The sequence below is a fragment of the Vipera berus genome (genome assembly GCF_964194415.1).
Source record: "Vipera berus genome assembly, chromosome: 8".
Lineage (NCBI taxonomy): Eukaryota > Metazoa > Chordata > Lepidosauria > Squamata > Viperidae > Vipera > Vipera berus.
Window position 1 is genome coordinate 20,854,956 of NC_138211.1, and position 24,684 is coordinate 20,879,639.

Below are 24,684 nucleotides of genomic sequence, written 5' to 3' on the forward strand. Positions count from 1 at the left end.
TAGGCTAGGCTAGTCTAGTGAAGAAAGGTGACATGAAAGCAGTGTTCCAATATTTGTGGGGCTGCCACAAGAAAAAGGAGGATCAATCTATTTTCCAAAGAACCAGAAGGCAAGACAACAAACAATGGATGGAAACCAATCAAGGAGAGATGCAACCTAGAACTAAGGGGAAATTTCCTAACAGGGACAACAATTAACAAGTGGGACAGCTTGCCTGCAGAAGTTGTGGGTGCTCCATCCCTGGAAGCTTTTAAGAAGAGATCGGGCAGCCACTTGTCTGAAATTATATAGCCTGAGCCGGGGGTTGGGCTAGGTGTCAGGATTAATATAAACGACCAAAATGAATTGAAGCATTGAACCATTTTTAAATGGTTGAAGTCTGGCAAGATCCCATAGAAAAGGACCAGATGACTCCTTGTCATTGCCTCAGGACAGGGTGACACTTCCCTAGACCAAACCTGTGCACAATTTGGGGGTCTTCTTAGACTCATGGCTCCTGCTCAAAGAGCAGCTGGCATCTGTGGCTGGGCTGAGGACTTTGTACAGATTCATCAGATGCGCCAGTTGCGCCCTATTTTGGACTGAGAGGCCCTGCTCATGGTCACCTCCCATCTGGATTACTGCAATGCTCCCCATGTGGGGCTGCCCTTGAAGACCACTTGGAAATTTCAACTGGTCCAGAATTCAGCAGCACACAATATGATGCAGGCCATGTAACACTTCCAATATGAGCTGAAGTGGCTTCCTTTTTTTCTGGCTGGAATTGAAAGTGTTGGTCATCTTGAAAACCCTACAGGGCACAAGGCCAGGCTATCTGCAGGACCCCCTTTCCCTAAGGATATCTACCCATCCTAGCAGCACAGATAGGGTGGGCACACCTCTGGACCCTTCCCTGACCAATGGTCATCACATGAGAACTAGGAAGTGTGCCTTTCCTGTGACAGCTCCTGCCCTATGGAACACCCTTCCCCCTGAAGCTTAGCAAACCTCCACCCATTTAGCCTTAAACCTAGAGGAGATCAACCCTGACTGCTCTTTAGAAGACCAGATCCTGAAGTTGAAACACAAATACTTTGGCCACCTAATGAGAAGGAAGGACTCACTGGAGAAGAGCCTAATGCTGGGAAAGGTGGAGGGCAAGAGAAGAAGGGGACGACAGAGAATGAGGTGGCTGGATGGAGTCACTGAAGCAGGAGGCGTGAGCTTAAATGGACTCCAGAAGATGGTAGAGGACAGGAAGGCCTGGAGGAACGTTGTTCATGGGGTCGCGATGGGTCGGACACGACTTCGCAGCTAACAACAATGCCTTAAAGACCCGACTTTTAGCTTTTGGTACGGCTTTAAAGACTTGGCTGTCCCACCAAGCATTGGGAGAAGATTAGAAGATGGCATGTTAGAACTGATTGGTGCTAGTTTTTTTTTTAATGGTTTTACTGGTTGACTTTCATAGTTCTAAAATGATTTTATATGACTTAATGTTTGATTGGCAGCCTTCAAGAGAGTTGGTTGAGAGATGGGTGGCTGTATGTATGTATGTATGTATGTATGTATGTATGTATGTATAAAAAATTTTTTTTAAAAAACCCCAGGCAGCAAATAACAATAGTCCAGTAAGTATGAAGCATGTTCTAAGGAATATGAGCATGTCTTCAAAATCATCTGTTAAAATTACAGTACTTTTTAAATCAGAAATCCAGTATCATGTTTATTTCCAAAATGGCTTTAAGCCTCATATGGGCCCCTCGCACAATGTAAGTAATAAAAATGGCATTTGGCTGCAGCTCTGTGCTTTGATTGGAACTGTCCAGAGAAAAAGACTCGAATTACTAATTTTACAGCATTTCTTGGAACAGCTTATCCTTACATCTTTTTTGATAATGCAATACAGATTACTGTTTTATAGCAGACCAGCTTTTTAACTTCTCCATCTTTTATTTTAAATGGCCACTTTCCTTACAGATTGTTTGCATGCTATATTTGTTAATTTTGCATATTTGTCCTTTGCGCCGGTGAGAGATTAAAATAAAAACAGTGTATGGCATTGGGTATGATTTTAAGCCGTAATGGTGGCTTAGCATATTGCACTAAGGTAGAAGCAAAGGAATCTCACCAGATGGCAGACAGGGCCTGGCTCAAAAATCAAGCAGTTCAGTACTTAGGACATAGAATCATAAGGCTGGAAGGGAACTCAGAGGTCTTCTAGTCCAACCCCTGCTCAAGGCAGGAGGCCTTATAGCATCTCGGACAAATGATTGTCCAATCTTTTTTTAAAAAAACCTCCAGCAATAGAGTACCCATAACTCTGGAAGGCAAGCTGTTCCATTAATTAATTCTTATAAATTCCTCCTTAGTTCTAAGTTGGATCTCTCCTTGATAAGTTTCCATGAGTTACTCCTTATCCTGCCTTCAGGTGCTTTGGTAGCTCCTCAAAAATTGGAAGCCTGCTATCATGTCACCCCTAGTCCTTCTCTTCATTAGACTAGGCATATCTAGTTCCTGCAACCATTCATCATATGTTTTAGCCTCCAACTCCCTAATCATCTTTGTTGCTCTTCTCTGCACTCTTTCCAGAGTCTCAGCATCTTTTTTATATTGTGGTGACCAGAACTGAACGAAGTATTCCAAGTGTGGCCTCACCAGTGCAGCGCAGAAGGTTGGTATCACTTCTCAGGATCTTGATTGTTGTTATTGTTGTTAATTGCGAAGTATCTGACCCATCGCGACCCCGTGGACAACGTTCCTCCAGGCCTTCCTGTGATCTTGATGCTGTCCCTTTGTTGATGCTGCCTAGGACTTTCTTAATGTTCTTCCATTAGAATTTCACCCATTCTTTGTTTCACAGCCAGTCTTATCAACAAACCCATTTCATAATCAATATCACAATGGAGATAAAAAAATCCTGTTTTGATTTCATCACTTTTGTAAGTAACACACATTTTAAAAGCCAAACTGCTAGCACAGACATTTTGAAACATTAACAATATTTGTCCACCCTACCCCACCCTGACTTCTTACAAATATTAAAAACTATCTGAGGAAAAATAGAGACCAGTTTTGACATTGCATGCTCACTGAATGACATAGTGATCCTGGTGATGTGATATAACACCCCCATCACAATAAATTCAATAGCTGTTGATTGAAAATCAGATTAACTGGATGAGGAGCTTTGAAATTGGTTTCAATATTAATCCTTAGCACAAAACAACAATGCAGTGTTTTTTAAAAAAAGATAAGTGTGATGAATATTTTTAGTATATAGAGAATATATTGTGTGAATATTGTTTCCCCATTTCCACGTTACTTCGAAGTCACTCATGTTCTTTGTAGTTTACCATCTTTCTCTTTTTCTTTCTTTTCTTCTTTCTTTCTTTCTTTCTTTCTTTCTCTTTATATATGTATGCATTCATTTATTTATATTTACAGTCTATCTAATTGCAAAGCAACTAATGGCAACTAATCCTATTTTTAGATTGTACATTAGCATAAAATCCTGATAAAATAACAATTCTATAACTTATATAGGAGAAACCAGGAATCAGTTCATTGCAAGTTCTATGGAAAACTATTTTTCCATCTATTGTGAGCCTGTTTTTTTTAAGTTGCTAGATTTGTAGTGGTTTCAAAACAAGAAAGGAAAAAAAATATTATTGAAGCTAACAAAGCTTCCTTTATCACAATATTTTAATGTCTGGTTTCTTACGTTCAAAATTAACTATAGAACATAGAATAATAGAGCTGGAAGGGATGTAGAAGGTCTTCTAGTCCAACCCACAGCTCAAACAGGAGACCCTATACTGTGTCTATAGACAATGGCTGTCCAGTCTCTTTTTGACAGCCTCCAGTAATGGAGCAAACACAACTTCTGGAGGCAATTTGTTCCACTGCTTTCTTGTTGTCACCGTCAGGAAATTTCTCCTTAATTCTAGGTTGCTTCTCTCCTTGTTTAGTTTCCATCCATTGTTTCTTGTCTTGTCTTCTGTTGCTTCTTGGTCATTAAACTATTCGTGTGCATGATTTCAACAATAATCTAATTTTGTTAAATTTTCTTATTATTTTCTCTGTGTTTATTGTAGTAAAAGTTTCATGGTTAATTTACAACAACCATGTTTTTTGCTTCAAACCGTAAAAAAAAACATATTCATGAATCAAAAGACAGAGATTTTGATAATTTATCTTGGCCAACAGATTTATTTGAGATTTACATGCCTTCTTATTACAGTTAAGCATAAATATGTTAAGATGCAAGTCCTAGCCATGATTAAGTATGACTAAGAATAGTGTATATGTTTAGTAAAATAGAGGTTTTCCTGGATAGTACAATATCCGGCTACAGATGTGGAGTTGAGCATTTAAAAGATTTGGAAAACAGCCATACATCTGCAAGTTAACCCATCAAGAAAATAATTCAAACCCATTTGCTCACTAATGAGTTTTTCAAAGTAGACAATCATTAGGAACTGGGGCTCCTAATGGGATTTTGGGAACACTTGCAATTTTGGGGTCTCACTGCAAAACATTGGCCAGAAACAAGTTGCTGCTGCAAAATGGCTGACCTACTGACTACCACTAGTAGCAAAATCTTCACCTAGAGCAGGGGTGGGGAACCATGATCCTTTTATGAGTTGTGGACTTCAACTCTCAGAATTCTTGAGTCAGCATTGCTCATGGGAGTTGAAGTCCACAAGTCCAAAAAGGGCCACCCCCGACTTAAAGGAAGTCTTGGGTACCCAGCTGGACTTTTGAAAGTTCCACAATCATTGTTTTAAGAAGCTGTTGCTTTATCTTTGCAGCATATCACTTTCCAAGTCATTCAGTTTTATGAAAACCATATTTTTTAAAAAAATATGCGATAGGACCGGAAGCTTTGTAGGCACCAAGAAAAATATGCAGGAAACGCTGGACTTCAATATTGGGTAATTTTATTCTGCAGGCAGGGGTTGGGTCTGCCATTATGAAGCTCCTCACACCTCTGGAGATTCAAAAGATGCATCTTGGAGAAAGCTTTACAGAACAGGTATAATCAGTTGAACTGGTGACACAGGCAAAATTTCAGTGAGGGTAAAGCATTTAACTAAGCAAAGATGTGAAATCTTTTTCCTCAAAGTGTTTTCCATATTTATGTCCTAAAAATGCTTTCTCCAAAAGGCAACTGGCTTTTTTGGGGGGGTTTTCGTTTCAAAACATTTTGCTTCTCATACAAAAAGTTTCTCCAGTTGATTTTTGAAAAAGCACCTTTGGGACAATCATGACCTGGATGATTGAGAATCTCCATGGACATTTTGCCATATTTACATTTGCACCCTTGTTAATATAGCCTCTGAGCAGTGTCCTGTCTCAACCCTCGTCTGTATTTTTCTGCTGTAGGTCAGAAAAATTCAAATGTGTAAAATTAAGCCCTCAATGGGCCAGAGGCAGCCGAGCATCACAGCTTTATTCAGACATGAAGCTCAAAAGATGTTTTGTAGCTAATCTCCTCTAGCTCTGCTTATACAAGAAGTTTAAGTAAGTCAAGTAAATACCTAGCGATGTTTGAACCACAACTTAGTGTTAGCCTTGTGGCTTCATGTATTGTGCAAATCCAGTCTACTCAGGTAGCATATGGTTCAGTGTCTTGTTCAAAAATGTATCAAGTTGTTGTTTGAATGTAATATATTGATGGCTACACAGAACTTTGGAGGAAAGCCAGCATGCCATTATAAGCAATATTTTAAATACAAAAAACTTACTTGTTTTTATTCAAGTGATATTGGAATGCTTGGAATCATCTGAAGTCAAAATAAACCACGTTCAGTTAGCAGCAGATAAATGCTTGCTTGAGGGATAATGGGATGCAGTGATGGTACTGGTGGAGGGGAACCAGCATTTGGGTGACATCCTAACTGTCCCCAAATCACCTAAATGCTGCTTCTCCCTCTGTCACTTCCTCTGCTCCTTCCCTATATTATAGGATTAATATCCCATTTTAAAACTTAGTCATTTATTTCCAAGAGAAAAAAAAATCCATGCTGTTCAAAACTGGACAGTTTCTACTGAATTTCAGCAATTAATTTTGTGTGGAGAGTCACAAAAAAGAGATTGAGGGCCACCCACCACTCCATGTCAATTAAAAAGTAAAAAGACATCTCAGCTTTCCCTATGTTTATTTTATATATATATATATGTTAAATGTTTGTTAAGCATTCAGAATACACTTGCTTAGTCCCAGACACGGGACAAATCTTATTTCCTGTTTCAGCCTAGCCCAAGGCCATCTACAGGCAGTAGCCACAGCAGTGGCAGCTCATATTTGTGTAAATTTTTTGGCTTGCTAACATATCGGTCTCCCTTTATTCTTTGTTAGCAAGCCAAAAAAATTTACACACACACACACACACACACACACACACACACACACACAAAGATATATGTTTATATAAACATATATATTTGTTGCAGTTTAAGGGGGGATTTCTGTGCTCTTTTTGGCTAAAATCACAAAACATAAATATCCAATCAATTGATACAGTCCATTTTTTGGATCTGCAGAAACAGATCGACTGGAGTGTGGGTTTCTGCAACACTGAACAAAAAGCTCAGTTTGCGGATGCATCTTCTACATCTTTACATGACCCGTGTTTAACAATATTGTGTGAGTACTGTCTGTTGCTTTATTCTCCTTTTGTCTCTAGTAAATAAGTACCATAGGGTTGCTACAGTGGGATAAATATTTATGTATACTATCGAAAACAAGCAAATCCGCCAGTTCTCTTTAAATCAGTTTTCTGTCTCCTCCCTTAATTCTGGAGTAGATGTTGGTTCAGTGCCACTTACCATGTTATGCAACATGTTATGATAACATAACTGAAGTTTCTAAATTCATGCGCAGGGGCCTCCGTGGATTATGGTGTGAAGCCAGCCCGCTTCGCACAGTCAAGGAAGGGTGTAAGACCCATGAGACAACAGTGGATTTCCTTGTCAAACCTCCTAGCACTCACATGATGTGGTAAGTGTAAACTTTCCCAGACTTGGTTCCAATCGGTCTCCCCCCAAGGGTAGGTTAGGCAGAGGACAATTATATGGATTTTGAGTGTCATGTGAGGTCACCTCCATGCTGGTCCAGGGTTGTTATAAGTAGTCCTTGATTTATGACCACAATTGAGCCCAACATGTCCGTTGCTAAGCGAGACACTTGTTAAGCAAGGTTTGTCCCATTTTACAACCTTTCTTGCCACAGTTGTTAAGTGAAGCACTGCAGTTGTTAAGCTAGTAACATGGTTGTTAAATGAATCTGACTTCCCCTCTGACTTTTGCTTGTCGGAAGGTCGCAAAAAGGGATCACGTGACCCCTCTGTCATAAATATTAGTCAGTTGCTAAGTGTCCAAATTTTGATCACATGATCACAGGGATGCTGCAACCGTTCTAGGTGTGAAAAACAGTCATAAGCCGCTTTTTTCAGTGCCATTGTAACTTCAAGCAGTCACTAAACAAACTGTTGTAAGTCGAGGACTGCATATAGGTCACCAGGATGCACCACAAACACCATGATGGAGGAAGGGCTATATTCACAAAATACATGAAGCTGCCTATTGGCCTATCTAACCCAGCAAAGTTGCTCGTGTCTCTGGGTAGGTTTAACCTCAATTGTTACAGCCTACAAATCTGTAATACTGCTGAAAATTGAATGCAGAATCAGCCTTTCGCCAGGAAATAGGATGGATGCCAAGCCTTTGATCATTATTTTGTTCGCTGGGGCATGCCTGGTTGTTTCAGTTCTCAGGATGCACATGCTGTTTTTAATTTGGTCTTTCTTTGTGGTGTATTGTAAGCTGCTCAGAGTCTTTGGGCAATTGGGCAATCTCTAAATGTAATAATTCAACAATAATAAAAAATAAGGTTTAAGTTCAAAACTTAAACCAATTGAGGGACCGTTGCTAATTCTGTTGATCCAGTAAGGTGTGAGACTAGGAAGGGAAAGACATACAATAATCCACTTATGATCCAAGAAACTCACTGGTAATTTTGGGCCAGTCATGTTCCTCAGACCACCCTGCATCACAGGGTTGTTGTTACAGGGGGAAAAAGAAGGGAGAGGGGAAGCAGAACTATGTATGTTCCCTTGAGTTTACTATATGTAAATAAATGCATAAACTACTTGAATATATGAAAATAAGTAAATACAGGTAGCCTTTAACTTATAACCAGAACTGGAACCAGAATTTATGTTGCTAAACAAGACAATTGTCAAGTGAATTGTACCTGATTCACGACTGATTCAGGTTGTTAAGCGAATCCCTACTTAATGATTGCTCATTAAGTGACTTTGCTTGTTGGAAACTGGCTGAGAAGCTTACAAATCCTGGGATGCTGCAGCCGGCATAAGCACATGTCAGTTGAATTTTGATCATATGACTGTGGAGAAGCTCTGACAGTCGGAGGCACTTTTTTCAGTGCCGTTGTAACTTTGAATGATCGCTAAACAAATGCTTGTAAGTTGAGGACCACCTGTAAACAGTTAAGGAAAACTGGGAACGACTATTCTGCATGATTTAGAAAAAAGAAAATAACTATGGTTAATGGTAAGGTTCAGTATTAGCCAGATTTCCCCCAAGCCCTTTTCATTTATTACTTGCCTAGAAAGCTGAACACCAGCTCACTCTGTTTCTATGCTACGTGGCCAGCTGATCATTTAAAATCTAGTACCTATATTTGCCACATGCTAAACTTGGTTAATTTTAATCTTTGTTTATGGCTCATGATGCTGGCTTGGCCATTCTGAGTTTATAATTCAGTGCAATGTGTGTTGGTAGGTATGTATGTTGCCCACGTACACTGCCTTGCGCTCAGAGAAATGTGTAGTTCTAGCTCTTAATATAAGGTGTAGTGCTTAAGGTGCTGGCCTAGAAACCAGGAGACTGTGAGTTCTAGTCCTGCCTTAGGCCGGAAAGAAGACTGGGTAACTCACTCTCTCTCATCCCAATCTACCTCACAGGAGGTAGAATAATAATAATAACAACAACAACAATAACAATAACAATCAGAAGACTTAATACTGGCTGCTCAAGAACAAGCACTACAAACTAATGCCATGAAAGCGAAGATACAAAAATCTACTGACAATCCAAATTGCCGACTTTGCAACAACAAAGTTGAAACTGTTTTACATCAAATATGTGAATGCAGCAAAATCGCGCAAACTGATTACAAAGCTAGACATGACCGAGTTGCTAAATTAATCCACTGGGCATTGTGTAAAAAATACGACTTGCCTGTGTCCGAAAAGTCGTGGGAACATAGGGTGGAAAAAGTTGTTCAGAATGAGAGGGTGAAGATGTTGTGGGACTTTCGAATACAGACAGATCGCCATTTGGAACACAACACGCCAGATATCGCAGTTGTAGAGAACCGAAGCGTACAGCTGATTGATATCGCTGTACCAGGAGATGCCAGAGTCGAAGAAAAAGAACTGAAAAAAAATATGAAATACCGTGACCTGGCCATCGAAACTGCGCGATTATGGATGAAACGTGTAACAGTGATACCCATTGTCATCGGGGCACTGGGAACTATGTCCAAAAGGAGCCTTGGTGGAGCAGTGGGCTAATGCCTCCTTAAGTAACACCAGCTGCCTGCAATTAGTGCAGGTTCGCATCCCACCAGGCTCAAGGTTGACTCAGCCTTCCATCCTTCCGAGGTAGGTAAAATGAGGACCCAGATTGTTGGGGGCAATTAAGCTGACTTTGTAATAATGCCGCTTGGGGGGGGGGGCGAAAGCCCTAATAAGCAGGCATATACATAGAATGAAGGCTACTGCTAAGCACATTGGTTTGTGCTTAAATTGTAAGCCGCCCTGACTCTTCAGAGAAGGGCGGGATATAAATGGGATTAAAATAAATAAAATAAATAAAAAAACTTTGCAAAACACATCAAGAAACTGCAGCTTCCTGCAATAACTCCAGCAATGCTACAAAAAACTGCGCTATTCGGAACATCTTACATTTTAACGAGGTATCTGGTTGATACCTATGATGCTGGCAGCAACCTGTGTCAACCATCAGCACCAGTCAATTTTAATGTTCAGTTAACTGACGTTCATGTTTAATGAATAATGATAATGATGATGATGATGATGATGATGATGATGATGATAATAATAATAATAATAATAATAATAATAATAATAATAATAATAATAATAATAATAAAAACACCAGTTTAATGCAACTCCAGGTCCTCTTCTGATGAGATCAGTGTAAAAAACAACTTGCAGAAATTGTTTAAAAATACAGTCAAGAGCTAAGCGCCACCTAGTGCCGGAAGGGAATCTCTACACCTTCTCTGCTTAGTTGGTGCCTGGTCAAAGATGGGATATGCATACAGGTAGTCCTTGACTTACAATAGTTTACTTAGTGAATCTTCGAAGTTACATTGACACTGAAAAAAGGGACTTAAGACTGTTTTTCACACTTACAACCCTTGCAGCATCTCCCATGGTCACATGATTAAAATTCAGACGCTTGGGAACTGACTCATATTTATGACGGTTGCAGTGTCTCAGCATCATGTGATCCCCTTTTGCGACCTTCTGACAAGCAAAGTCATTGGGGAAGCCAGATTCACTTAACAACCGTGTTACTAACTTAACAACTGCAGTGATTCGCTTAACAACTGTGGCAAGAAAGGTCACAAAATGGGCCAAAACTCACTTAACAAATGTCTCACTTAGCAACAAAAATTTTGGGCTCAATTGTGGTCATAAATGAAGGACTACCTGTGATGGTTTAGAGGCTACCAGACTGGGAATGACTTTATACATCCAACTCCTTCATTAGCTGCAGGATGATGTGATAGTTGTGGCTGGAGGAGATATTTTTGGTCTGGGCTGGGTTGAACCCATTCTCCCCCCCCAATATGATGCCTGTGCTTACGCATCTTTTCTATTGTTGTTACATTTATACCTCTCTTTGCTTCTGAGTCCTCCGTGAGGCACATATGGAAGTCTCAAATCATTGCATCATCACGAGGCCTTTGTGTTGGGCTCAGCTGTGGGCACCATTTCATCCAAAGGCCAGGTAGTCCTTGATTTAAAACCACATTGTTAAATGATCTGTGTCCAATTTTACAACCTTTTTGCCGTGATTAAGCAAATCACTGTAGTTGTTAACTGAAACATGTGGTCATTAAGTGAATTTGGCTCCCCTCCCCTTGACTTTGCTGGACCTCTTTTTCAACTAGGCTAAAATGCAGTGAGATTTAGACTATTCTGGAATCTCAGCCATGTCTTGGCATATCGTCTGAACCACAGTATCCCATTCCCACATGGGTTAAATTACTGGGGCGTAGCACATTATAAGATACTTCTTCTTAGCTGTTTTCTGCATTCTGTGAATCCAGCCGTAGAGCTCCACAATGTTTTATATCAAAGGTTCGTTTACAGTTATGGTCTTCCATTGAGCTGAAAAAATGGTGACTTGAATTTTCTAAATAAATTAGTAATAGAGACAGAGGGAGGGAGAGGAGTCAGGCTCTCATTTCCATATAATGACAAAGTGGAACTGTCCGAGATTAAATTCATTGCCGTTCTCTAGGGAACCATGGAAACTGTATTTGGGAGAATTCCAGCAAACCAAGGACAGCTGAACACAGTCTTTGGAATGAGGCCACTTACAAATGACTCTAGAGGGCTGGTCATCTGTGATGCTTTTTTTTTAACAATTAAAAATTCTCTTGAATTCAACACATGATGGCTCCGTGACAATGTCCAGACAAGTTTCTTGACAACTATAAGAAGTGAATTGTCCCTGCCTTTCCCCCAAACTTTTGCTTACAGCATTTCCAGATATGTAATTGGCTGTTAACAATGGGGAGCTTAGTTCTGGAAAAGCGCAGACTGAGATTTTTCATTTCTGAATGTAGGGTTAGAGGAGATTGGCAGAATGGGCACCAATGGGTTCCTAGTTCCTCCCTGAGTTTGTAGGTTCAGGTAACTAAAACAATGCATCAGTCAAAAGCTAGTCATGCTGGAAAGCAAAGCGCCATTCTATAAGACCTATATTCCAAAACGTGAGAATGGCACTGAATGAGGATAGGGAGAGTAAAGTCGGAGGGCGGGGGGGGGAGATTTAAAATGGTTATCCTGATTTCCCCTCACTACTAGTGTTAATACAACTCACTTAAAGGTAAAGGTTTCCCCATCCAGTCACGTCTGACTCTACGGGGTGATGCTCATCTCCATTTTTCAGTCAAGGGAGCAAGCATTGTCCAAAGATGCTTATATGGTCATGTGACAGGCATGAATAATACCCTGAACTCTGTTACCTTCCCACCAAAGTGGTACCTATTTACCTACTCACATTTGCATGCTTTCAAACCGCTAGGTGGGGCAGGAGGTGGGGCAGGAACAGGAGCTCGCCCTTTTGCGCGGCGTTCGGATCTTGAACAGGGCTGTCAGCTTTCCAGCTGACACATTCAATGCCTTTAACTGCTGAGTCATGGTGCCCCCCCCCATTGCTCACCTACTGTTAAGAATTCCACCCCAATGTAGTGTCCTAATTTCAGGAAAATCATCTCTGAGGGGAATGACCAAACCCTTCCCTAAATCCCCGTGCTTAACATTGGAGTGCGTTGAGAGTCTTGGAATGGGTTCGGTCAGCACCAGAGTTGAAGGGAGGTCACAATCCATTCCTGGCTCCTTCATCTACTCTTCATTTCAACAAAAATAAGCATTTTGTTATTGAACTGTTGGAAGTCAGAAAGCCTTGCTAATGTACTGCCAGCCATGCAGAGATCTGCAAACTCCAATCAAAGTTATGTTTATGGTCCAAGACCAAACATGATCTGTGAATAAATCCAAAATTTATTTTGTATTTATTGTGTTGTAAGTTGCTGAGTCTGCAAAAAAGGAAGGAAGGAAGGAAGGAAGGAAGGAAGGAAGGAAGGAAGGAAGGAAGGAAGGAAGGAAGGATTTCAACTATCCTATGCCACAATTTATAGTAGCTATAATAATATACAGCAGCTGCCCAAAAAGGTAATGCACTCCTAGTTGCATCAACAGAAAGGTAGCTTCAAGATCACATGAAGTGATAGTACCGCTTTATACTGCACTGGTGAGGCCACACTTGGAAGACTGCATCCAATTCTGGTCGCCGCAGTACAAAAAAGATCCTGATGCCCTAGAAAAAGTGCAGAGAAGAGCAACAAAGATGATCAGGGATCTGGGAGCCAAAGCATATAAAGAACAATTGAGGGAACTAGATATGTCTAGTCTAAAAAATAGTAGGACTAGAGGTGACATGATAGCATTCTTCCAATATTTGAGGGGCTGTCATGGAAAAGAGGGGTTCAACTTATTCTCCAAAGCACCTGACGACATAAGAAGGAACAGAGGGAAACCTATCAAAGGAAGATCCAACCTAGAACGACAAAGACATTTCCTAACAGAAGAACAATCAATCAGTGGAACAACTTGCCTCCAGAAGTTGCGGGTGCTCCATCACTGGAGGGTTTCAAGAAGAGGCCATTTTCCAGAATGGAACAGGGTCTCCTGCCATGGGTTCCTTCCAACCCTATGATTTTATTTTCTATACAGAGAAAGAAAAGTGGAAGGTCTGTCAACCTTTTCTCCAGTACAGCAGTTTATGGCCCACAGAATTTTCTTCTTAGTCTCTTATCTGAGAAAGCAAGAGCAGCTACATTGGCAGAGCAGCGAGTGGCTATAAAAATACATAAAAGTGGAAGCTCCACATTATATTGTTCAAACAACACAACTAACCCAGTCTGCCACTAACCTGGGATAAATATTGACCCTGGGATAAACATTTATCCAGCAGGTGAACAGGGGTGACTCAATCAAATGCGGATAACCTATCACATATTCATCTACAGCAAAGGCAGTGAGAATAATGGTCACCTACTGCCATGGTCCAAAAGTATATATTGAAAATAGGTCACGGAGATCCAATTATTGATTGCACTTCCAGATACTTATCTGCCACCATCCCCCTTTGACCCTTAATGCACACACACACACACACACAAACACACACACACACACACACACACTTCTTCCCCCAGTGTGGCTAAGGAGTGACTGGCTTTTTCAGCTAGGGCAGGGGTGTCAAACTCACAATGTCACGTGACATGTCGCAACGTATTGTGACTTTTTTGCCATTGCCAGCAATGGGGTTGGTGCAGTTTTGCTATGATGCATCCCTGAACTAGGGAGTGAAAAGTAACATAGAGAGAAAGAGTTCCTAGAAGGGTCTCTGTAATGGGGTCTGTAGTGAGCGCCTGTTACTCGTCCCAGCTTCTGCCCACCTAGCAGTTCGAAAGCACGTAAAAATGCAAGTAGAAAAATAGGGACCGCTACGGTGGGAAGGTAACAGCGTTCCGTGCGCCTTTGGCATCTAGTCATGCCGGCCACATGACCACGGAGACGTCCTCGGACAAGCGCTGGCTCTTCGGCTTTGAAACGGAGATGAGCACCGGCCCCTAGAGTCGGAAACGACTAGCACGCATGTGCGGGGGAACCTTTACCTTTTTAATGGGGTCGTTCTAGGAAGTCAGAAGAAGGTATTCTTCTAATAGATTTTCAGCCCTGTTCACTTGCCCATGGCTGAAACTAAAACTAACCCTCCATAAACCTTGAGATTACTGGGTTGGGGTGTTTGCACAACATGCTAGGTCTTCCTTAACCCAGTTAATGTGTTTAAATCATTTGCATCTAGATTCATCTCATGAAAGCATTTTAAGCTTTTAAGTAGTGATCTGGTCTTAGCTTGTTATATCTGGTAAATTTAGCTATTGTTTTGGAAAATGGTTTAGCTTATGAAGATACACTCAAGTCTTACAAACTAGTATCACAATAATGCAATACTTGTGTACTTGCTGCTCTACTGACCAGCCATCCCAAAATAATTCCATTCACTTCATGGAATTGGATGTCAACATCTGGGGGGAAAACTTTGCACTGTTGATTAAAAGCCAGCAGTTGAGTAACTTAGCATTTTATCTTGAGAAAAACAGAAGCTGAGGAAAATTTTAAAAAATCACTCTTAAACCATGTTGAGCACATTTATACAATGTGATAAAACATCCTTTTTTTGCTTTCTCTGATCACTAACAGCACTTTAAGTGCTGCGGCTTTAGCTTATGTGTCAACCCACAGCCTTGCAGAAGCTGGAATTTAAAAGCAAGGTTTAATATTTTATTTCAGTTTAGTAATCAGAGCTCTCCTGGACTCACACAATACTGTAGGTTGCTTAAAAGCCTTAAATGACCTCTTTGGATGGAGAGGACCTGCAACCCTGGCTCATTTGCTTGGCGGTGTGCAGGTGGCTCCCCCCAGCTCAGAGGACTCCACAGGATCCGTTCCATTTGACAGGAGCTGATGTTTCTGGTCAAAGCATAAAGTTGATTGGAAAGTCTACACCCAGATTGCAAAAGCCACAGTTGTGCTCAAAAGCCTCCAGATGAAGAGCTTCCCATTTGTCCACCTTGCTTTTTGCTTTTTTTTGTACTTTTTACTTTTGGCTCTCTAAAAACTGCATTTTATTTTTTTTTAAATCCCATTTATATCCTGCCCTTCTCCGAAGACTCAGGGCGGCTTGCAATCTAAAGCACAAATCAATTGCACATGCGTCTCCATGCAAGTTATACCAGGAGGAATGATGAGCCTGTCACTTATCACAATTTGTTTTAAAAATGAAGTGCGTGCGCGCACACACACATCCTGCAATAGAATTCTGTAAAAACCTGTCAAGGATTTGTTTGACAAGTGCCCCTTCGTGGTGTATTCTGCAAAGCCCAGGGTGATGGCCCTTGACCGTCACCCTGGGCTCCTCTAGATGGAGGAAACAGCATTGATACTCACTTATTTATGTACAGTTGGAAGGGAACTTGGAGGTCAACTAGTCCAACCCCCTGCCCAAGGAAAGAGTCTTTATACTGAACTGAAGAAGCTTCTTGGGTGAGAAGCAAAACATTTTCAAAGAAAATACCAAGAAAGTCCTGTTGCCTTTGGGGGGGGGGAGAAACACCACCTTTGGGACAGCCATGACCTGATGTTTGAGAATCTCCACAGATTGGAAGTTCTTAACCTGGAACTAAGGAGAAACTTCCTGACTTTTAGAACAATTAAGCAGTGGAACAACCTGTCTCCAAAAGCGGTGATTGCTCCGACACTGGAGGTTTTTAAGAAGAGACTGGACAGCCATTTGTCTGAAATGGTATAGGGTTTCCTGCCTGAGCAGGAGGTTGGACTAGATGACCTCCAAGGTCCCTTCCAACTTTATTATTATTATTATTAAGAAGAGATCGTTGGTCTGAAATGGTACAAGGACTCCGTCCCGTCTTAAAAATCTCCATTGGTGGAGCACCTACTACAGGTTCTGGGGGCAAGGCGTTCCACTGATCAATATTCCTCGGGGTCAGGAAACGTCTCCTTCATCCTAGGCAGGATCCCTCTCGGATTCAGCTTCCGTCCCTTTCTTCTCGTCCAGGGGTCTTCAAACTTGGCCCTTTTATGACTTGTGGACTTCAACTCCCAGAATTCCTCAGCCAGCAAAGCTGGCTGAGGAATTCTGGGAGTTGAAGTCCACAAGTCATAAAAGGGCCAAGTTTGAAGACCCCTGTAAAATCTCGTCCCATCCTCGGGAATTCGGGGAAAGGGCGGGCGGAAGGAAGGAAGCCTCCGAGGACCTCGACCCACTCTCGGCTCGCGCTTCCTGCGTCCAGCTGCTTCCCCGGGATCTCTCGCCGGCGCGCCTAGGTGCTCTGCGGGGCTGCCGCCCGAGTTCCCGGCGTGGCCCGCCTGGCTGAGCCCCCCGCCCACTCCCGCCGCCCGGACTGCGCCAGGCCCGCCCCTTCGCACAGCCCCCGCCCTCCGGCGGCAGGCTTTTAAGCCGGAGCCCGGCTGAGCTGCAGCATCCGAGCCCCCGCAGCCAGCCAGCCAGCTTGAGCGGAGGCATCCTCGGCGGAAGGGCAGGTAACGGCTGTTGCGCGCCGGCTGCTTTGCAACCCGGGTCCGGGCAGAAAGAAAGAGAGGGAGGAAGGGAGGGAGGGAGGGAGGCGGGCGGGATCGGGGATGGGTCGTCTCTAGCCTGCCACCTCGGGCCTGAAAAGCCCCGAGCCTCGTTCCCGGCTCTGGAGGGTGGGAGGAACAAGCTTGCGATTCGGGTTAGCGCCGTGCGTTGTCTGGGCGATGGGAGAGTGCGAACTGCAGGCAAACAATTATAAGAGCCTTGGTGGAGCAGTGGGCTAATGCCTCCTTCAGTAACACCAGCTGCCTGCAATTAGTGCAGGTTCGCATCCCACCAGGCTCAAGGTTGACTCAGCCTTCCATCCTTCCCAGGTAGGTAAAATGAGGACCCAGATTGTTGGGGGCAATTAAGCTGACTTTGTAATAATGCCGCTTGGGGTGTGTGTGAAAGCCCTAACAAGCAGGCATATACATAGAATGAAGGCTACTGCTAAGCTTGTAAGCCGCCCTGAGTCTTCGGAGAAGGGCGGGATATAAATGGAATTAAAATAAAAAAAAAAAAAATAAATAAACGGAACGTGGGGCATCCGAGGTTGGGTTGGGTTAGGTTTCGCTTGCGGGTGTCCTTTCCTCCAAAAATGGGGGCGCTTCCTTTCTCTGCTTCAGAGCTCAGACAGATGGCAGGTGCAATAGCATAGCTGATGCCCTTTCTTCTCCTCCTCTGGCCGCCAACGGGTGCCACTGACAAACCAGGCGTGCGCTAAAGGAAGTAAAGTTAAGGGAAGCACACCATTGTTTAGATGTGCCCAATTCATCCGGTCTTAAATGAATGGAATAGGTGGGGGGGGGATGCAGCATGCAAAACCTAGAACAAGGCTGTCCGATCTTGTCCGTACTGGCTGGGGAATTCTGGAAGCTGAAGTCCACAGACCTTAAAGCTGTCAAGGTCGGACACCTCTAGCCTCGCACAATCTTATGCCAAACTGCTACTCTGCAGATGAGTTGTATCTGCAACTCTCAGAACCAGCAGCTGGCCTTCACCGGTTTTTAAGGGACTGAACTCCCCAACCCCAAATTCATCTAGGCTGATGAAAGGCAGATTTGGGACATGAAATGTACTCTAGACCTCCAGGTTCAGAGCTGGCTGGGGAATTCTGGGAGTCTTAAAGGCTGGAAACCCCTGACCTAGAACCTAAACCAGGGCCATAATTAGCACCTTCACTTGATCTGGTTAAGCATGTGGGATAATCACAGATTTGGCTGCCTATCACGATGGAGGGAGATGAATGCCGCCTCTCCTGCCCAAGGTTTTCTGGATTCAGTGGTAAAAGCTGGAGTGGGTAGGAGATAAAGACTAACACATCTGAAAAGAAAAAAAGAGTTTGGGACCCTTAAACCAGCCAAGTGGCCCATTTGTTGGCACAGTTGCCAGGTTCATCCCTATATAGGTTTGAAAAAGACCTATATAGGGATGAACCTGGCAACTGTGCCAACAAATGGGCCACTTGGCTGGTTTAAGGGTCCCAAACTCTTTTTTGAAAAATATTGATTTATTGATTTTGAAAAATAGCATGCATTTTGTGCAGGTGTGTTTGCGACTGCCACTGCCCAAAAAGAAGAGAAAGGACTTGGAAAAAGCACTAGAGAGATTATAGAAACAGGAGAGTGTTCAGAGTATGTATATTTATTCGTTTGGTTGATTGATTTTTATTCCAACTCTATTACTTTGTAAGTAACTCAAGATGCTGAATGTAAATAATATACCTTCCTCCTCCCCTTTTCCTCTGTGAGGTGGGTTGGGCTGAGAGAGAGCAACTGGCCCCAAAGTCACCCAGCTAGCTTTTGTGCCTAAGGCAGGACTAGAACTCACCGTCTCCTGGTTTCTGGCCGAATGCCTTAACCACTAGAGCAGGGGTAGGCAATCTTGGCTCTTTTACGACATGTGGACTTCAAGTCCCAGAATTCCTGAGCCAGCCATGCTGAGGGAAAAGGGAGAGGTTTCTAAGCTGAGCCATGCTGGCTCAGGAATTCTGGGAGTTGAAGTCCACGAGTCATAAAGAGAGCCAAGGTTGCCTACCCCTGCAGTAGACCAAACTGGCTGTGAGAACAGGTGGTTCTCCAAAAGGCGTCTTTCAGCCCTGGAAGAAATATGATTCTGTATTTCCTGTAAGTGTGACCTACGTTGACTGCCAATAAAAAAGGGATTGATGGAATGTCCCCTCCAAATCCTTTTACAACTGTCCCAGTGAGTTCCGATTGCAAAAGAAATCAACTCAGGAGCGGCGGTCTTAATCATTCTCTGACACAATCAGTTGGTCTCCAGAAGGAAGAAAATAAGAATCACCTAATTACTGTATTCAGTATTCTGTTCCATACATTTCTTCTAAACTCTTCTTTGTTCCTGCGTGAAACTCGTACCAATCCCAGACTTGAAATAAATCTTTTGTAGAAAGTAAGTCAGCCAACTAACTAACCTACGAACCAGGAGTGGCAAGAAGCACCTGACTCATAATTAGAAAAATTTATTCACAGCAAACTGTAATTTATTGAATTCTGAATTTGCACAACACAAGCATAAATTAATCACAAGGACTGGTTGAGTATATTATATAGGGCTAGAATGTTCCATGGTTTGAGTTCCATGAGTTGTGTAAATCATATAAGCATATGAATAGAAGATAGGGAAAGCCAGTTCAAATCCCTAATCCTGGGAACTCTCTGTATGACATGGGGTTTTTTATGTTAATTTAATTCATATTCATCCCTAGCCGAGTGAGACTTATAGCCCGTAATATCTCAAGAATCCCAAATTATTTAAAATAACGTGTTGGATAAAACTGTGGAGGCTAAAACATACGATGAACGGTTGCAGGAGCTGGATCTGTCTAGTCTAACAAAGAGAAGAACTGGGATGACCTGATTACTATCTTCCAGCACTTGAGGGGCTCTGACAGGAGTGGGGGGGGGGCAAGTATTCTCCAAAATACCTGAGGGCAGGACAAGAAGTAACAGGTAGAAACCTGTTAAGGAGAGGTCCAGTCTAGAACTAAAGAGAAATTTCCTGACACTGAGAACAATTAATCAGTGGAAAGGTTTACCTCTGGAAATTGTAGGAGTCCAACCCTGGAGGTTTTCAAGAAGACAGCTGTTTGTCTGAATGGTTATAGAGTCTCTTGCTGGAGCAGAGGGTTGGACTAGGAAGGGACCTCCAAAGTCCCTTCCAACTCTCTTTTGCTGTTACTATGTCAGGAAACCAGAACGTCTACTTAGACAAATGGTAGAATGTCAAGTGGGAAGTCAAGAGGGGAATAAAAAGAGATTAAATTCGATCCCTAAAGAAATAGTTTTCCTTAAGAAGTTTGAAGGGTGCTCAGGATTCTGTTCTCATATATAATGGAAAAAGGTGAAAGGGAGGATTTATTTTATTTGGCAGAAGGCGTATCACACCTAATTCTTCTGGGCCTGAAAAGTGACTTTAACCAGCGAGCTTTGGGGATTCTTTCTCATTATTAATAATAGTTTTCCTCTGGATTACGTGACCAGGAAGAAGTGTGGAGCAGTTGAGGCAGCCTTATGAACTATTGCTCCCCAAGGAGGGATGCCTGGGAGAATTTTTTAAAATGTTTTTCTCTGCATTTCTCCTGACAGCTTTCAAGCTTGACCTGTCATTGATTTCTTTCACCCATCAAATTTGGTGGCAGTTCTGTTCTTGCTTTCAGAACATTATCCTGTTGTGGGATGGACAGATAGACAGGACCCCAAGCCCCTTTGCATCATTTGTTTCCAAAGTTTTGCTGGAATGGAAATAATAAAAAGGGGGAGACAACAAGCTCGCCTCTGTGTGCTTTCACACAGCTGGCTCATGTGTTTTCTGGATTCGTACAATGTACTGTATTCTAAGCCAAAGCAAAAATCAAAACAAAGCCCCAAGATTTGGTTTGCACAGCACAATGAGCCACAATTTTTTTTTAACATCTTGTTATATTTCATCAGGGCTGACGAGGTTCCTGTTAGTTCTTCACTGACCTGGTTAAGTGTGTTCTGTGAATGCACCCGGTGGCTGAACTGCCCAACACAGGAAACCCTAAATCTGGGTTAACAAAGTTTCATTCATAGAACAAATGCTGCCTAGATTGCACTTGTGCTTCAAAAACGCACAACGGAGGGTGACAACGCCCTTGAACGTAGTGAACATTTTTTCCAAGATCCATTCGCTGGGTTTGTGATCTTTTTGGTAAGTTATACTCCTAATGTGGATAAGGTAATCCCTTCCACTTTTAAGATGCAGAGAAACAAAATGAAATTACCCAGCACTTCCGTTGTGATATTTAATTGATGCAGCTTCTTGCAGAGATGTCAATTACGGGAGAAAATTTGGCCATGTGAACTACGGCATTCTGGCTAAGAATGATGGGCTTTGCAGTCCCATTACACCTGAGTTTCCTTTGATTGAAATGCGTGCTCAATGTTTTAATAAGGAAATAAATGAAATATGAAGGAGGTCAGGGCGGGGAAAGCTGTGGCCACTGGAAGCTTCCTTTCCATCCTGCATATCAAAACTGGAGAAAGGGAAGGTCTGGCCAAGATCAGGCAGTGGCTTATTCGGTCTTTTGTTTATCTTGCTTATCTGTTACATTTGCCAAATTCTCTGTTATGCTGGTGGAGAGCCACAAGGTTTTGGTTTGACAGCATGATGAAAGCAAGTAGCTGAACAGTTTGAGGACAGTTGCTTCCTCGGCATGAAAGATAGCCTGGGGACGCATCCAGAGAAGAACTAAAGGAGAATTTATCACACTGATTGTCAACTTTAAAGCCCTGCATGACCTTGGTAAGACCACCCTTAGAATGCTGCATCTAGTTTTGGTCACTGTATTATAAAAAAAATGTTGAGACTCTGGAAAGAATATTAGAGAAGAGCAACAAAGATGATTAGGGGGCTGGAGGCTAAAACATATGAAGAACAGTTTCAGGAATTGGTTATGTCTAGTCTAGTGAAAAGGACTAGAGGTGACATGATAGTTGATTCCAATGTTTGATGGGCTGCTACAAAGAGGAGGAGGGCAAACTATTTTCCAAAGCGCCCGAAGGCAGGACAAGAAGCAACGGATGGAAACTAGTCAAGGAGAGAAGCAACCTAGAACTAAGGAGAAATTTCCTAACAGTGAAAACAATTAACCAGTGGAACAGTTTGCCTTCAGAAGTTGTGGGTGCTCCAACACTGGAGACTGGTGTCTTTAAGAAGAGACTGGATAGCCATTTGTCTGGAATGGTGTAAGTCTCCCGCTTGAGCAGAGGGTGGGACTAGAAGACCTCCAAGGTCCCTTCCAACTCTGTTATTCTGTTATTCAAGTAAACATCTCAGCAAAACTCTCCCTAGTGCTGACATAAATAATTGGGGGTGGGGGTGGGGAATGCATTCAGACTTGCAAGATTCTGTTACCATGGCTTTACAATAAAAGTAGTACTGATGCACAGGGCATTGCGTTTCTAGGTTGACCCACCAACCAGGTCCATGGTTGAAAGTCCAGTTAAACTAACATTGCTAGAAAGCCTGTACACAGGAATGGTTAGCACCCGCTTGGAGTTAGACAAGTGTTAATGGAGTTCAGGGAGGGTTGGACTTACTCCGCTGGTGGCTACTAGGGGTCCTAGGCTGATCCCTCTTTTGATTCTGCCTCCAGGTTCTGCCACTCCTTCTCCTACACCTACCTTGAAGAGTTCATCATGGAACTCAGTGTCCAAGATCTTGTGATAGTTGCCAAGCAGGGACGGCTTTAAAGGGAATTGGAGAACTCATAAGCTATTAATGACTAACAGCCATAGGCCATATGCTGCACCAGATGGTCTCGGCCTTGGAATTCCAACTGCTGGGCACCAGTGCAGAGTTATTGGATTGGGACCAAGATAACTACGATTCAGTTCCTCGGTCAGTCATAAAGTTCCCGAGGTGATTACCAGCTGTTTGCCATCTCTTTGCCCAACCTATCTCACAGAGTTGTAAAAAAGGGAGGGAGCCCCATTTGCATGACCTTGAAAAGAGAAAGAGTGGGAATGTCAAGGTTAGGTATCAAGGACCCCTGGGCAAAACTCATGAGGACTCCCAAACACCTCCCTTTATTCCTACACACTCTTTACCCCCTCTAGCCCTTTAAAAAGATTCTTACAAGAAAACCAGTCATTCAACATCAGGCTTGTCACCCTTCTTTAGGACCTTGCTTGACTCAAGGTGGGCACAGACTGAGGTAGTGTTCCACAACTGCCCACCATCCTCAACAAGAGCGGAAAGGTGAGGGTGGCAGAAGATTGAGTGAAACTATGCAACGAGAGTAACCATTTAGGACAGCATCTCTCCCTTTTGGCAGCCTGAAGATGTGTGGGCCTCAGCTGGAATTAAGTGCAGTGCTGATAGAGCGATTTAGATGGAATTAAATAGCTCCAGGATGCCCTATAGTGCAGTGGGCACTTCGAGAAGAGAGGAGGGGAGTTTGGGCAGAGCTGTCCCAAGAGCAGGCAGAACCATCCATCACACAGGAGCCCAGGGTGAAAGATGAAACTCTTCAAAAGAACTTCGAGGCATTGTTTACCTTAAAGGATCTTTTATTCGAGTAGCATAATATTGGCACTCACAAAATCGAAGCCAAAAACTGAATTCCCCTCCCCTGGGCACCTAGTATCAAAGCACAATTCCCTCCTCCAATTAACCATCGTAAATCACATTCCCCAATTAGCTTGAAGCACAGGCTTCCTCTCCAGCTCTCCAGCCCGCCAATTCTTTATGAGCTCTGGGCTCAGTAACCTTGATTCTCACGCTACGTTTAGTGTTGTTATGTCTAGCTGGACTCTCATTCACATCCCCCACTCCCAGCATCATCTAAAAGGGAAAGAAAAAAGATGGCTACATTTCCATCTGTTGTCAATGCAAAAACATCTGACATTAGCAGCATTGACACCCAGATTACGAGGCTGTGCAGTCCCAGGCTGGATGGGAGGGGGGCGAGTAAGGGATCCAGGTTAGCTACAACCTAGAATATCTTGGGATATATCTACCGATAGTCCTCGACTTACGACCATGACTGAGCCCCAAGTTTCCGTTCACAAGCGAGATGCTAACTGAGTTAGCACCCAAAGATCACTTTTTTCCCCAGCAACAATGGTTGCTAAACAAATTGTTATAAGTCGAGAACTATCTGTAGTAGGCTAGAAGGTTATACCTTTCATCTGGCGAGACTCTTGACTAGGTAGAGCCATAGCCAACTGAATATACTAGGATTGTGGCAATGTGGATGGAGGTGAACTTGTTTGGGTCCTGGTTATATTTTATAGGATGGATCCTCTTAGTGCAGGGGTCTGCAACCTTTGACAACTTTAAGACTAGTGGACTTCAGCTCCCAGAATTCCTCAGCCAGCTATAGGTTACAGACCCCTTAGTGGAAAAGCTTCATTAGCCAACCGACTTTCAGGCTGGAAGACTTTTGGTAAGGGGGGGGGCAGGGGACAATGTTGGTGTCTTTTCTCTAGCTGCTTCTTCTGTTTACCAAACTAGATCCCTGGCATGTAAACACTTCTGGGCTTTTGAGATCCCTTTGGCCATCTGGTTTCAATTAGATAGCTTATCTTCATTGAACGGCCTTCTTACCAGGTGGAAAACAGGACCGAGTCTTTAGCAAGCTGCTGGCAGCCCAGGTATCTGGTGCTGTGAAGAGATAACGGACTTGGAAGGGACCCA

General features: G+C 42.9%; 1 protein-coding gene across 2 annotated transcripts in view; it reads left to right on the forward strand.

Annotated features, from left to right (window-relative positions):
• Window positions 1-16,922: 16,922 nt before the first annotated feature.
• The window catches only part of PLAT (plasminogen activator, tissue type), a 35,754-nt gene continuing 27,992 nt past the window's right edge, over window positions 16,923-24,684 (forward strand). The window contains exon 1 of one of the 2 annotated variants that reach the window (XM_081333785.1): window positions 16,923-16,964. Coding sequence is in view for 1 of the 2 variants with exons in the window: in XM_081333784.1 (XP_081189910.1) it covers window positions 21,778-21,786 (9 nt within the window). In the remaining variant the exon portion in view is untranslated. Of the gene's footprint in view, window positions 16,965-21,259; window positions 21,787-24,684 lie in introns of those variants that run through there. The other variant, XM_081333784.1, reaches the window with a different exon arrangement.